The 16,589-nt window shown below is 27.0% G+C and overlaps 1 protein-coding gene across 1 annotated transcript; it reads right to left on the bottom strand.

The window, feature by feature from the left end:
• Positions 1-5,182: 5,182 nt before the first annotated feature.
• LOC120069047 (3-hydroxy-3-methylglutaryl-coenzyme A reductase 1-like) lies at positions 5,183-7,564 on the bottom strand. Its single transcript, XM_039020717.2, has 3 exons — positions 6,214-7,564; positions 5,780-6,126; positions 5,183-5,680 (listed from the first exon to the last, which is right to left on the bottom strand). The coding sequence occupies exons 1-3, from the start codon at positions 7,415-7,417 to the stop codon at positions 5,435-5,437; spliced, it is 1,797 nt and encodes a 598-aa protein (XP_038876645.2). The 5' UTR covers positions 7,418-7,564; the 3' UTR covers positions 5,183-5,434.
• Positions 7,565-16,589: the final 9,025 nt, after the last annotated feature.

The raw sequence follows: 16,589 nt of genomic DNA, 5'->3' as shown, positions 1-16,589 counted from the left end.
TGAGTTTTAAAATGTTACATTTTCAAGTCTCATTTGGTAACCACGTTTCGTTTTTTGTTTTTTATTTTAAAAATTAAGCTTATTTTCTTCTAATTTCTTATAATGATTTGCATCTTTTTATTAAGTATAATGATTGAATTCTCAACCAAATTCCAAAAACAAAAAAAAAAATTTAAAAGTTACTTTTGTTGGTTTTCATAATTGGGCTTGATTTCTTAAACTATTAGTAAAAAGTAAATAACAAATGAAGAAAATTGGAGGTAAAAATAATGTTTATAGACATAATTTTTTAAAACAAAAATAAAAAACCAAATGATTACAAAACGAGATCTTAGTTTTTAAATTTTGAGTTTGATTTTAATTTAGTTCTTAAATTTTAAAATATTATAATTTTACCATGTTTTATTTATATATATATTTGGAGATGAGAATAGAAATGTTAGTTCACAAGTATCATTGAAAAGGATGACATGAGAAGCACTTTCATAATTATTTGTGTATTTGGTGGAAGAAGTTCAGATCCAAATTTTCTTTATTGCTGGAAAACTTTTGTTGCAGTAATTAATGGATGGACCAAACTGACATTTCCATTTTCTAAGTCAATTATTTATTGACTTTCAAAATTCTATCATACCATAAACAGTAGGTCGTTTGACGACTATTTTATTTTTTATTTTTATTTTTAAAAATTAAGTCTATGAACACTATTTTCAGTAGAAATGTTCATGAATTGGATTGAAAGATTTTTTAGATCCAACCCAATTATTCGGATTGTAATTTTTTTCAACCCAAATGATCCTTATTAAAAAATGAACTCAACCCAACCCAACTATGAAATATTTGGGTTGGATTGGTTCGGGTTAATCGGATCATTTATTTAAAATTTTGTTCTAAAAAGAATCAAAACGTAAATACGTAAAAATCTGATTTAATTGTTTTCATATATTGAATTAAAATTAACACTCAATTTCAATTTATATTGTGAAAATTTTCTTTCTAAAGGTAAAGAAACTACTTTTAAGAGTTGTTGGAAAAATTAATTATTCAAAAAATATTAAAATTAAAGAAAATTAAAATCAACATATGTATAAATAGTTGTGTTATAAGTAATAAAAAAATATTTTTTACAATTAATAATAAATTCGGATTGGTTCGGGTTGGTTTGGTTTGGGTTACCAACCCATAAAATTTTCATTTATTTGAATTCAATCCAACCCAAATGAGTTGATAACTCAATCCAAACCGTACGAATTGGGTTTGGTTGATCGGTTTTTTCGGGTCATCGAATTTTTTGAAAACCCTAACTTCTACCTTCAAATTTCTTCCTTTGTTATTTACTTTTCACCAATATTTTAGAAAATCAAGTCAAATTTTGAGAACTAAAAAAAGTAGTTTTCAAAAAGTTGCTTTTGTTTTTTGAATTTCACTAAGAATTCAACATTGTACTTAACAAATATGCAAATCATCGTAAGAAATGTGAATGATATAGGCTTGATTTTCAAAATAAAAAACCTAAAATCCTATGAAGCACACATACTTCATGTGAGGTAAAGAATCAGTATCATACACATATCGGATACCGATACTTCCAGATACTTCCCAGATACGTCTCTGACACGTGATTTGACGTATTTATACTTTCAGATACTTTCTAGATACGTATTTGACATACGATTTAACGTATATATTTCTATGTGTACTTTTAAAAAAAAAAAAAAGAAAAAAGAAAAAAGACAAGTAACTCATCTAATCTTTCCCAGTCTAAAATTAGGCAACCTATTTAAAAAGCTCACTACTCTAAGTATAAAACTAAAAGAAAAAAATAAATAACGGACCAAACCCTAGATTAGAATCATCTAATCTCCATTTTCACATTTGAATCCCCACAAAGTCCACCAAAATATAAACCATTTGGATATCTTCAACAATAATTCTTCGTTTATCTTCATACTTCTCTCTCAAATTTTCTTCTTTTTTGCAATATGAGTCACTTTTCTATTGCATTTTATTAACTATTGTACTTCAACATCTTAGATGTTGCTTTTTTTGTATTGTATTTCAGTGTTTATATTCTATTTTGTGCTATTGTTATTAACTTATATGTTAAATTTATCTATATCCTAGATTTTTTTAAAGAAAAAAAATGTATCTTCAACTTATCAGTATTCTCGTTTTTTAGAAATAAATATATAAAAAAAATTGGCACATCCTTAGAAGTACCCGTATCTTAGTTTTTTAGAAATTGACGAATCATCGTATCCGATCGTATCCGTATCGTGTAGTCGTATCTGTGTCTGTGCTTCATAGCTAAAATCAAATAGTTACTAAACAAACTTTTAATATTTAAGGTTAATAAAAATCACTTTTAATCTAGTCGTTGTATTTTCAAACTTGTAAGAATTCATTCTCTAAAATTTAATTAGTATCAATTTAATTCTTGTACTTTACAACTTGTAACAATTGAGTTTCTATCATGAAAAATATTATTATGGTTTAATGAAACTGCTTAGATATAAAGCTTGCTAAACCGAATAAAAACTAAGCAATGTCTGATAACCATTTGACTTCTTGTTTTTAGTTTTTTAAGATTAAGCTTATAAGCACTCATTCCACATCTTAATTTTTCTTTTATGTTTAATTTGTATTAATGGTTTTAAAAAATATAGTCAAATTTTGAAAATTAAAAAAAATAATAATTTTTAAGAACTTGTTTTTATTTTTTAAATTTGACTAAGAATCAACTCTTATACTGAAGAACAATGGAAGCCGTGGTAAGTAAATGAGAAGAAATAGACTTAATTTTCAAAAACAAAAAAACGAGATGATTACCAAAGAGGGCCTAAACTATTTACATAAATAAAATTCACCCTTAAGTTTGATTAAATTATTACAAATATGAAAGTATAGGGATTAAATTATTACACGCTAAAACTAAAAACTAAATTATTACATATTAAAATATACATCTACTAAATCATTACAAATCAAACTTTATGAACTAAATTATTACTTTTATTAATGTTTAGAAAGCAAGGGTGGTTTTTAATCATATTTATCTAGTAAAATTTTCATTTATATTCCAATCATATGCAAAAATAAAGAAAGAAAGAAAGCACTATTTAGTAACAATTTGATTTTTGAAAATTGTGTTTACTTCACCTCTTACTCATTGGTTTTATATTTTCCTCGGTAAACATTTGAATTCTTAGTCAATTTTAAAAAACAAAAACTAGTTTTTGAAAACTTATTTTCTTTTCTTTTTTGTTTTTTTTCCAAATTTTGATTTTAATTTTGAAAACATTTCTAAAATGTATATAAGAAAACATAGAAATTAATAGATAGAAATGATAATTATAGACTTATTTTTTTATAAACAACAAACAAAAAGATCAAATAATTATCAGACGAGGCATAAAAAAGATCTAAAATATTTAGGAGATTACCAAGGATGCTTAGATCATAAAGATTGTTGTAGTTCAAGAATTATAATAATAGAAGATTGAATATCGACACTTGAAATTATAATTAGTGTTTATCCACCCAGCTGCAGGTGCTAAATCTTGACTAGATGAATAATTTTAAGAATTTGGCCTTTTCAATATAGGTGAAAACTAGACTTTTAAAACCAACTTTAATAACTTTCATTTTTTGGCAGATCCAAACACAATATATATTGAGTGGTCTTTTTAAATATAAAAAATATTTAAAAATATTTACATTTTATAGCAAAAAAAATTCTAAAAGTAGAAGCACTTTTGGATGATAAAAGAAAAAATAAATATATTGTTTTTTAAGTTACAAGAGTTGTGGGGCGGGAGCATGTTAATACCATTGAATTAAATTCAATACATTCATGATTTTAACTATGTTAGTGAGTGATATTGAAATAGATAATTTAGAATTTAGATGTATAGTTTAATTTCCAATAAAAATTAAAAACTTGCTATTATTGTGTAATTTGAGATAACAATGAAGTGAAGATGGCAAGAAATGACGTGACAATATTAGAAATATAACTACAAAAAGCATGAATAGGAGGTTAGATGTTACAAGAAGAGAGTGTAAAGGGGGATGAAGAGTTTGCCAAACATCTTTTTCATACATCTAAGTCATTCATATGTTGAGTTGGGGAAAGATTTTATAATAGAAGATAATATTCATTAATCACGTTCTACCTCTTTGATACATAAAGAGAAAACCGACACAAGTTTTAGATTCCCAGTAAGAATAGCAAAGGATATGTATACGATTTGTTAGGACGTCTGTCTTTGTTCGAGTTGACCCACTCCAAAACTATAAATGAATGGTTCTTCAGTGACATTAGTTATGATATTAAACATGTTGAGCAGTTGATTCTCGTGTTTTAGACTATGACCCACCTGAGCTAGACTTTAAATTTCATTTAGTTGGCTGATGGCAGATGTGACCAAAAACAAATCTTTGATTGAGTATTATTATTTAATTATGAAAATTTCACCGGAAGGTGAGCAGGAAGGAGAATTTTAACAATTTCCAAGAGGGCAGAATCTTAGGAATGTGGGCAAATAACTTAGATTCCCTTTGGTCTCTAGTCTAGCTCATGAACCTTCCTTCTCCACCACGTCTCTGTCTTAGTCATCAGATGATATACTTATTCAACTTGATTCCAATTTTCACATATCTTTTGATTGTTTTAACTACACTCCAACCTACCTCAAACTTTTTCAATCTATATAGGGATTGAGATAACACCCACCTAATTTTTTTTTAAACAAAACAAACCCTATTACTCACTCATTTCTTGACAATTAATGCATAACCACTATCCTCTTTATTTTATGCATGTATATGCAACATAAATCATTATATAGAATGACACTTTTCCTTGTAACAACCACAAACTTTTCAATTCTTCACAAGACACAGCATCACAAGTCCCATCTATTTGTTTTAATCCCAAAGTCCATTCCATTGACTTTGTCCATTAATGTAAAAGCCACTTCAATTCAGTTTTTGGAAAGAGAGAACACCACAAAGGACAACAGAGACAATCAATCCATGGTGAGAAGAGAAAGGCTTGGCATATAGTGAACTAACCCAAAAAAAAAAAAAAAAAAGGGAAGGAACTTCATCATCACATCACACAATTACATAATTTCAGTTACATGGGGTTTGTTGAACTTTTGAATTGAAGAAGAAGATCGAGAGAACAACGCTATATATATATAATTCAAAGAAGAAAAAAAAACTAAAATTACATAAAGGGTTTGAAGCTTTTTGTTATATGGTTGACTGTGTTTTGTGGTCACTCATTCCCAAAGTTACATGTGGGGCTTTTGTGTTTTATGTCCAAAATCCATTGATTATTCAAAAGTCACCGCCTGCTGTTTTTCTGCAAATTTTCTTCTTGTGGGAACAGATAATCATTACCTTGAACGAGAAGAAGAAGATGATCTTAAGAGGAAGAAGCTTTAGTGACATCTCTACTGGATCTATTGTACTTCATATGACTCCTCACAAGATGTCCAGCTGAAATTGCAGACATAAGAGACAATTCTCCTGCAAGAACTGAGCCAGCTACAATGGTGGCTAGCAGCCTTGAGTTAGATCCTGGTGCTTCTCTGTTGGCTCCTTTAACTCCAAGTAGATTCAAACAAGCAGATTGAGAAGCAAGTTGGGTCCCTCCTCCAACTGTACCCACCTGCATTTAACAATCAATTAAACCAAACTGTTACACTCAGAAATTTTTCCACAATGTTCATCATAAAGAAAATTATTATGTATGAAAAGTAAATTTGACCTCTATGGAAGGCATGGTAACAGAGACGTGAAGATCTTGGCCATCATTCACAGCTTCCATCATTGTAATACAGTGAGAACTCTCAACGTTCTGTGCAGGATCTTGCCCTGTTGCTATATAGATGGCTGAAACTATGTTACTGGCATGGGCGTTGAACCCACCAAGAGCTCCAGCCATGGCAGAACCAGTGAGATTCTTCAGCATGTTGAGCTCAACTAAGGCTTGAACGTCGGTTTTGAGGACCTTCTTCACTACATCACCCTTGATTGTAACCTCACAAACCACTGATTTACCACGCCCTTCGATCCAGTTCACAGCAGCTGGCTTCTTGTCAGAACAGTAGTTTCCTGGATTCACAAACGTTCTTCCATTAGCAAAATCAGAGAAAATCGAAAGGGTTTTACGGGTTGTGAAAGGAATTTTTGTTTTGTTACCTGATATGCCAATTACATCCATGTCAGGGAAATCATTCTGGAGAAAATCTAGAACGTTTTGAACGCCTTTGGACACCATATTCATCCCCATAGCATCGCCAGTACTGCAAGAGAATCTCATGTAGAGATTCTTACCAGCAATGGCGCATTTGATACTCTGTAGCCTTCCAAATCTACTGGACTTGTTGAAAACGGAGGCTAAGGTATCGAAATTCGCCGGATCTTCAACGTAGAACTTTAATTCCGCTGCTCTTTTCGCCGTAGCGAATCTCATAACAGGTGCTCTCGTCATTGCATCTCTCAACAACACGCTGTTAGCTCCACCGGACATCATAATCGCTTTACAACCTCTATTTGTACTCGCAACCAAGCAACCTTCGGTGGTAGCCATGGGTACAGAATACTCCTTGCCGTCTAACAACAATGGCCCAGCGATTCCCACCGGAATCTGTACATATCCAATAGGCATCTCGCAGCACTGCCCTAAAATCGAAGCGTAATCGAATCCTTCCAACGGAAGCCCCGAGAGCGACTTCCCGGTTACTCTCTGTAAGGCCTCGCGACGGATTGCCGCCGCTCGTCCACAATCACCAAGCTTCGATTCAAGCGAATACGATGGCGTAGTTCCAGTCACAACAGATTTAACAATCTCCTCATCCTCCTCCGTCAAATCGATGCTAACAGGCACCTGATCAACAACTTTTGTCACAGATTGCAAAGGAGGTGCCAAAATCGGAATCGAACAATCGATTCCAGCACCACACGGAACCTTCCGAGTATCCTCCTTAATCAGAACGACCTCATCATCTTCAGAGGTCCATACATCATGCGAAGGACGGAAAATCGACTGAACAAAGTCGATTCCGAAGAATCCGAGAAGGTAAATAAAGGAAGCGATAAACGCAGAAATGGCTACCATTTCAGAAAGCGTAACGACATGAAGAGGAGTTGATGAACGAATCTTCTCACGCCACCGCGTAAGAAGAAAGTAAACAACAGAGAAGAAGAGAGTGAAGAAAGCGGCATTGGTGAAGTAAATGGGAAGAGGCAAAACATCAGACGTCTTAACGGCATCATCATGAACATGTTGTCGTTCCACCATCTTAACTTTAAGAGAATTTTTATCCATTGATTCCACCGGTGGTTCGTCGGCGGTGAGTTTCTTCACGAGGGAAGAGGAGGACCGGCGGCGGCGGGCGTCCATTGTAGGGCAAAAGAAAAGTGAAAATGGAAAACGCCGGCGCCGGATCGGGAGGCGGAGGAAGTTTTATAATGAAATGATTTTTTTTTTTTCTTTTTCCTTTTTTTTTCCTCCTTCCAAATGGGGGAAATGGTTTAGAAAATTTTGAAGGGTGAAGCGAGGAGTTGGGCGTATTTATAGGGTTTTTTTTTTTTTCTTTTTCTATTTTTTTTAAGTCTTTTGGTGGAAAAGGGGGTGTGGGTCCCATCGAACCTGGCCAGCTCAGATGGACCGGGCCGAGCGGAATGGGTTCATTATTCCTCTCCGTGGTTGTGGGTTGTAAGTTGAGAGCAAGGAGCAATCATGTAAATATGGAAATTAATATCATATTTTATTTTTGTTGATTAATTAATTCCAACACTATTTATCTATTTATTTATTAATAATGTTTTTTAAATGGTAAGTTAGGTTTTCAGCCACCAGGTTTGGACTTGGTTTCTACTTTGGTATTTGAGGTTCATAAAATAGTTTTAAATCATTATCCAGAAATTTATTTGTATAAATACTATATTTTTTTTTTGTTATCTTCTTTTTACAAATGTCATAAAAAAATTAATTAAAAATATCATATAAATTAGGATTTTTTTTTTAATTTGATCAAGAATTCAAATATTTCTTTTTGAAAATATAAAAACTATCGTAGAGAATACTAAGAAACAAACACAATTTTCAAAAATAAAAACGGTAAAAGAAAAAAATAATTTAGAAGTAAATTTATATTCTAGAGATTATGAGTATAATTTTCTAATTTTTTTTAAAAAAAATTACTTTAAATACTTGTCTATCTCTATAGTTTTATTTTTAAAAGGAAAAAAATGCTCATTTTTTTATTGATTATGACTTAGCCAAACCAAACAATATACCTATTAATTGGATAATCTTAAGTATATTTAAATTTTGTACAGTGATTAAAGTGATCTTAGCTTAATCGAGATAAAATATGTGTAAATGACTAGTAAGTTGTAGTCCGAGATCCTTTTTATTGTACTAAAAAAATTATAAATTTTTTTCTTTTTCTAAATAAATACATTTAAAATAATTATTTGTGAGAGAAGGAACATTATTATGAAAATATTATTTAAGTTAATTATGGTATGTTTTAGATTATAAAGACTAAATTGTTAGACAAAAGTACACATGTCGTGTTTTAGCATAATACCAAATTTAGGAAGATACATACATTTGATTCTAAAATATTTTATCATTTTATAATTCAATCTCTTTTTTTACCTTTTATGAGCCTTTGATATTTTCTATCACTAAAAATTTGAAATATTAACTTTATTGATTCAATTATGATAAATTCTAGATTTAATTATTATCCATGGAGATGATAATTTAAGTATGATGTATAAATAATTAATTTTACTGTCGTATTTAGTGTCGATAACCAAATATCAAGTTTGACAAATGTGTAATTATTATAAGTAAGATTTGAAAAATTAAGATTCAATAACGAAAATGGATCAAACAAAAATAGATAAAGCTCACTAAAATTATATTTCATTCTCTATTTAATAGTTAGGAACACATTTGAATCTATCTAACTCAAACTGAGATTATTTAAATCTATTAAAAAAAACAAACTATTTTCCATTATAACTATATAGGTTTCATGACATCAAAGGAGTATAATCAAAATAAAGATTACATAAAAAAACTAATCAAGATTAAAATGATAATTGACTAATTAGTTATGTTGTGGTTGGACCATTTCAGATGTTGATCAAGCCAGCTCAAATTTTAAATATAATAAACTGAATTTTCATGATTACAAAGAACTGAACAAAACTATTTAAAATTATAATAAGTGAGAAAAATTAAAAAAAAAATAATAGTTAAATGAATTTATAAATACGGTGGTAGGTGAGGTGAGGATTATGAGATAAATACAAAAGAATTTCCTATTTTACTTAACGAGAAAATAGTGATAAATTTGGGGTGGAAAAGAACAAATAGTCATAAATTATTGACAATTTGTGTGGATATTCTCCAATTTCATATAAGAAACAAATTTTTTTTTTTATTAAAAACAAATAATCATGAAATGTGTATGAATAATTTTCATATAATTTTTTTTTTTTTTTTTTTTGCTTATTTTGTTTCCAAAAATGTATTTTTAGAACTGAAAAAAAAAGTGAGAAAATAATTACAAATGAACAAGTTTAAGGGAATAACGTCCTTAGGTTTTAGCCTTAGTTTCTATTTGGTATTTAGGTTTTAAAATGTTACACATTTAGTATTTAAGTTTTGAATTTTGTTTCAAAGTCCATAAGTTTCAAAATGTTACAATTTTACCCTTCAGACTTGAATTTGTTTTAATTTGGTCCCTGGATTTCAAAATTTTATATTTTTAACCTCAATTTTTCATTTAATACTTACTTTCAATCATTGAAGTCAATTTCTATTAATTAATTAAAAATTATTAGAAGTTTAGTTAAATTTAATTTTGAAAGTGATAAAAACATGAAAACTTAATTAACTATAATTCTTTTAACAATTTTTAATTTACTAACATAAATGAAAATTTGAGGTTAAACATATAAACCTCGTAGGGACCAAATTGAAGAAAAACTCAAATGTCAAAAGTAAAATTGTACGGACTAAATTAGACCCAAAATCTAGGATCAAAAAAGTTTTTTTTTTCCTAAGTTTAATTTTTAAAAACAAAAGCGTGGAATCGAGACAATCTGAACATTTTTAAGATGTGGATTTGAACTTTAGATAATGAAATCTAGTCGTAATTATTTATTTTTTAAAATTAGTGTTTGAAGTGGTTTATTTATACAATAATAATAAACCTATAGAAGGTAAAAAAGTTAATGAAGAATAAAAAGATAATCTATCAAGATTAGATTGAGAAAGGCAAGGGAGTATTAGTATTAAGTATATTAATAATTAGAAATGTATTTAAATGTTGTCCTCTATTTGGTTTGATCTTATCTATTACTATTAAGTATATTTGATGGAAAGGATATTTGACCTCACTTTAAATATGCATTTATTTGCACAATACACTGTACTTCTACTTACTACATAAGGTCATTTATTGTAAATCAATTTACAATAGATTTTCTTTAAAAGATATATATATATATATATATATATATATATATATATATATATTATATTTATTAGTTGTATAAATACATCTCACAAAGGAAAAAGTCATATCCCAATCTTTTTAATTAATTAACAAATATTTTATAATATTATTTTTGGATCTGTTTCAAATAAAGGAAAATGGATCAACTTATTTACAATTATCCATTATTTTCCTTATTTGTATGCTTATATATTGATATTTTTATTTATTTAAATTATTAGAATTTGAATTTTCAATTTTAAAAGAATACATGTCAATTATATATATATATATAAAAGTTGTTTATAAAACATTTTTAGTTCCTATTTGGATATTTTTAAAACTAAAAAATAGAAAAGTGAAGTTTTAAAAAATGCAATATTTGTACGTTTTGTAATTTTTAAAAAAAAAATTAAATTGGACTAAGCAATTGATCTAATTTATTTTTCAATAACAGGATAATGGTTGGAAGGTTCGTCTAGCATTATTATTATTATTATTTAGTCTATTTTTGTATGGGTTATAATGTATACCGTGGATAGTTTTGGTCGATTTAGTTCATTTTGATCAATTTTAATTAATTAAAATTTTAATGGTTAATTTTGTCCAATTTAAATATTGTAATTTTTTCAGTCTCTCTCTCTTTTTCTTTCCCTAGAAGTCAATTTGGTAGTTTTTTAAGTCAAAATATTATATACTTTTAAGTTTTATTCCATTTTAAGTGGTTTAATTTTAGTTATTTACTCTAATAAATCTTAAATCTAATCTTTCAAAAAAATTTATCGAAATTATTTAAATAAAAATTTAAGAAAAAATACACCATGAAAATAATTTTACAATTTATAAAGAAAATGCTAAAAGACTAATTATTTTTTATAGAAAAATTTAATGATTAATTAACTAACTATCATTTTAATTTTAAGATTTATTAAAAATCCATAAATTAAAATTAGATAGTTGAAAGTATAAAAATAAAAAATAGAACAAAGAATAAGGTATAAATATCAAAATGATATTTTAAGGTCCATTTGATAAACTTTTTTATTTTTTTCATTTCCATCGTTCCTAACTTTACACTTCGATTATTCTTATCAAAATTCTAAAAACAAAATAAGTTTTTACAATTTTTTTTTTTAATTTTAGAAAATTTTGCTTGATTTTTTAAAAATAGATAATTAAACAAAAAAATTATTTAAATAATTAAAAATAATATTTATGAGTTTAATTTTCAAAGATTAAAGGTTTTTTTTTAAGGTAGTTTTTAAAATAAATATATATATATATATTACAAACTTTGTCCAAGTAAAGTTACACGGTTTAATGAGTAATCTTAACAAGTGGTGCATAAAAAAATTTATAAAAATTTATAATTTATTTTGAAGTTGAAGAAATCAAATCGAATAGTTGCTTTCAAAGAAAAACAAAAATTCAGTGGTGCATTTACAATTTCCAGCACTTGTTAAAAATAGTAAATACTAATAATAAAATAACTATAATAATTATAATAATTTAAATTTGCCCAAGTCACAACAAATAAATATTTTATGTGAAGACTTTGCATCCACACATCGGTTTTTACTTTTTGTTTTATTAGATAAAAAAAAATATATGTTGTGAATCACATTTCTGTATAATTCAATCTAAAAATCTTATTTATTATCTATAATTTTAATTAAAAATGTTAGATGATATAACGTTAAATTTATCTTTTTTTCAAAATAAATATTAAATTTACTATTACATATGGTTTAAATGCTACAATATTATATATTCCGTCTCCAATTAATATTGTATTTTACTTATGGAATCTTTTACATATTTCAAAGCTAGGTGATTTAAGAAAAACTTATTAAAACACGATTAGGTATTAAATGTCAACTATAATTAATTATTTATAAATAGAACATTTTATTTTAATGTTGTGAAATTCTACCCATCGTGTTCATAAAAAAAATGGATCGAGTTTAAAGGCACTAGTTTGGTTTGAAAAGCACGAAAAAAAATATCCAATTAGTGTTAAAGATATATAAGAAGTATGTGTCATAATATTTCTTTTAAGATAATGAATTGTAATAAACAAAAATTGACTTCATAGCCTGAAGTTCAAGGCGCAAACAAAACACGACTACAAAAATTATAACACAAGACAAATAAATCATACAAACTCACTCTACATAGAAAAGATCCTTAAAACATACTTTAAAGAAATAAATCCCTACAAATTCATGGGAAATTTCTCGATGTGGATGTTTCTCTTATCACACATAGTAATAAAGGAACAAATCAGATCGAACAACCATACAAATTCATGGGAGGATGCAAAATAGCACCTTGGATTAGAAGATTACGCTCCCTCCAATCCAAGTAAAATAGATGACAGTACACCAAATTGTTCTTCCATATACCTTTCACTTCAGCCTATTTTCAACACTAAAATGACAAACCTGGTCAAGTTTTGTGTACCAATAACATATCCAATGAGAGCAATAATTATCCTATCATAACATATCTCATGGGGAGTCGAAGAATAAATAATCACGAGACTCATCTCGACCATCGTAAAGAACACAATCAATAGAGATATTTGATTTTTGAACACCAACAACAAATATAATTTAGGCGTGTAAACCATCTTAATTATCTTAAATTTTATTAGATATAATCTTAATTGATTAATATAAAGGGACCACGCATAAAAAAAGTTGGTAGGAATCGTAAGCAGCCAAGTTGTCTTCTAATTAAATATAAATTGTCTTATATTTATTTTTTTTTAAAAAAAAGCATAATAATTAGCAAATCACCAATTAAGTAAAATTTATAGTCAATCTCGATATAGTTTGATGAGTTTAGATATATTGTTATCTTGATCATGAGATTAAAAGTTTGAATCTCTACCATATTTATTGTATTTAAAAAAAGATTAAGTTCAATAAATCTAAGGATAAGAATCATATTATCGATTTTAAAATGATAATTTACCTTCATGTAATATTGAGCTGAAAAAATAGGTAAAATATATAAACTAAGTAATCTCCGATTGGTCAAAGTATTGTGAGCCTCTTAAATTATAAGTTTCAAATTCCTTTTTCAAAAATGATAATTATGAATTGTAATATAAAAAATTATGAATAATATTTAATATTTAAAAAATATATAATTAAAAAAATATTTTTTCATTTTGATTTAAGAAAATCAAGTTACACAAGCTTTGACTTTTTGTTGGGGTTAGATGAAAGATTAATGACATAAAATTTAAATAACGAAAATTTTAATAAGTTGAATTGAATTATTTTTCGTTAGATAAAATATATGGTAGCGAAAAGAAATTCTATGATTTAAATCTTCCACTATTATTATACTTAAAAAAATATAAATGACTAAGAATATTTCGATTTGATTTGAGATTTTTCTTTTTATCTTCCACAATATTTTAACTTTTTTTTTTCTTTTGAGGCATAATAATTCATATGCATAATGAAAAATATGTTTGAAATATAATTTGAAGGGTTTAATTTCCTTCTAGAAGAAATTGAAGTGTTTTGGTAACTACTCAAAATAGTTTTTCAAGTGTATTTTAATCTGTTTTTATCAAAAGTGTTAAATAAAAATGATTCTTTTGAAAAACAATTTTTTTCTCGAGTCAATCCAAACAGATCTAAAATTTTCATTATTGATTACACATAATAAAAAGTAGTATTTTCATCCCGAAATTGCAAATTAATAAAATGAAGTTATAAAAATTAAAAAAAATAAATAAAAACTCGAAGTATGGAAAATTATTTTAAATGACAAAACTGCTAAAAATATTTACAATTAATAACAAAATATCACAGTCTATCTGTGATAGATCAGGATAGATAGCGATAGACTACCTAGTCTATCTTTATCATGATAGACACAGGTAGTGGTCTATCGTTGTTGTTTATTGCAACATATCATAGATAGACTCTGATATTTTATTATTATTTGTAAATAGTTTGGTTCATTCTCCTATATTTGAAAACAACCCCTCAAACTATTTGAATAAGACAGTACTGGTATAAATGAAATCGTACATTACCAAATAATTTTAAAAAAATTGTTAGAGCAAATAAAAGTCCCACAGATTTATATCCAAAATAACTTAGTAGATTTGTCTCCATTGGTATAAAACTTTTCGATGATTTCAAAACCTAAAGTCACAAAGATTTATATCTAAAATGGAAAACTCAATTAGTATGTGAGATGATGCACGATTTCGAACAAAAGTAGATATGAGATGAGAAGTATATCTTTGTTCGAGATGAGGGTTAATTAAGGGTATGTTTGTCATTGCCAATGAATTTTTTCCAGTACTCAATAGGTTGATATTTGACAAATGTTGAAATTGTTTTTACATAAATTTAAAATCATTTAAAATAAAATTTTCGATAATTAATTGAGAATATCTCATTTTTAGAAATTTGATCATTCTAAAATCACTTTTTGAAACCATAATAAATCAAAATCATTCTTATAAGTTTGGAACAAATTGATTATTCTGAAATGACTATTTCAACCGTCACTCTCAAATATACACTAAAACAATAACAAGACTCTTCCTTGGCATGCATGTACATTACACAATTGAGATTTGATGAATGAAATCACATCATCATAACATTCTACATTTACCATTGTTTCAAAAACAAAATCCAATTTTGAAAATTAAAATAAAATTAGTTTTTGTTTTGAGCGGTTTTCAAATAAAAAAAAGAAACCAACTTATTTACAAATATAACAAAATATCACATCTACTAGTGATAGACCGCGATAGATTTTATCAAAGTCTGATAGATATCTATCATTGTGTTTCATCCACTGATAGATGTCTGTCGCAGTCTATCAATGATAGACGGTGACATTTTGCTATACTTGAAAATATTTTTAGCAGTTTTACCATTTAAAATAATTGTTTTTTTAAAAAAAAATTAGGCTAAGAATTCTACTCTTTTACTTAAGAAATATGCAAATTATTTTAAGAAATTGAGGGAAAAAATAGATTTAACTTTTTAAAAACAAAAAACAAAAAATCAAATAGAGTAGAATTTATTTTGTTAGAAAAAAAAATCAAATGTGTCTTATTTCTAACAATATTTATTATAGGCTTCTAATTTCATCAAATTCTACCCCAATTTTCTTTGCAAAATTGCTAAAAAAAATATATTCTCATATATATGCTTTCAATGAATTGTATAGCAGGTGAATGATATAAATTTGATAAGATTTCAAAGAAAATCGACATCAAAACTAAAATTTTGTTCAAATTTGTGAGTTTTAGTAGAGTTATTTAAACAAACTTAAATTTACACAAAAATTTGATATTATTAAGAATTGTAAGTATTATACATCGTTTTTTTTTTTGTTATAATTAGGAGATGAGTTGGCAAAAATTGCATTGATGATACAAAATTGCAACTTTTAAAAAAAAATAAGGTTTAATTTGATGACAATTGAATCATTTTCTCATCGTTGTGAACTTGGGAGCACAATGAAATACTGATATAGAAAAATATATTATAATAATAATATATAATAATATAAATATATATAGATAAAATAAATAACTGAAATAAAATAAATAAATAAATAACTGAAATAAAATAAAGTAAATAAGAAAATCATCAAATCATCAAATCATTACTAAAATTTTTTCTCCAAAAGTTTTGGATTTCTCACCAATCTTCACTATTCTACAAAATGCATAAGCATAAGTGACCACTATTTCTAAGAGAATTGGCAAATGGATGTGGCTATTAGGACACTAACCATGTATAAATTCATGACATATGGGGTAACATGTTTAAGGACACATGATCTTTTTTGGGATGAGCATCTATCTTCTATAATATTTATAATACTCCCCCTTAGATGCACATTATATATATATATGAAATATGTCTCGTTAAAACCTTACTAGAGAAAAATCCAATGAGAAAAAAATCCTAATGAAGGAAAAAGAGTACATATTTCATATAATCTAATCATTCTAAAAGAATATAATATATTTGCTTCCCCTCATAGAAACATCAT

The sequence above is a fragment of the Benincasa hispida genome, chromosome 10 (assembly GCF_027475165.1).
Source record: "Benincasa hispida cultivar pf3 chromosome 10, pf3_genome.v1.1, whole genome shotgun sequence".
Classification (NCBI taxonomy): domain Eukaryota; kingdom Viridiplantae; phylum Streptophyta; class Magnoliopsida; order Cucurbitales; family Cucurbitaceae; genus Benincasa; species Benincasa hispida.
Note: the sequence above shows the minus strand (reverse complement) of the source record. Positions and strands in the feature narration are given on the sequence as shown.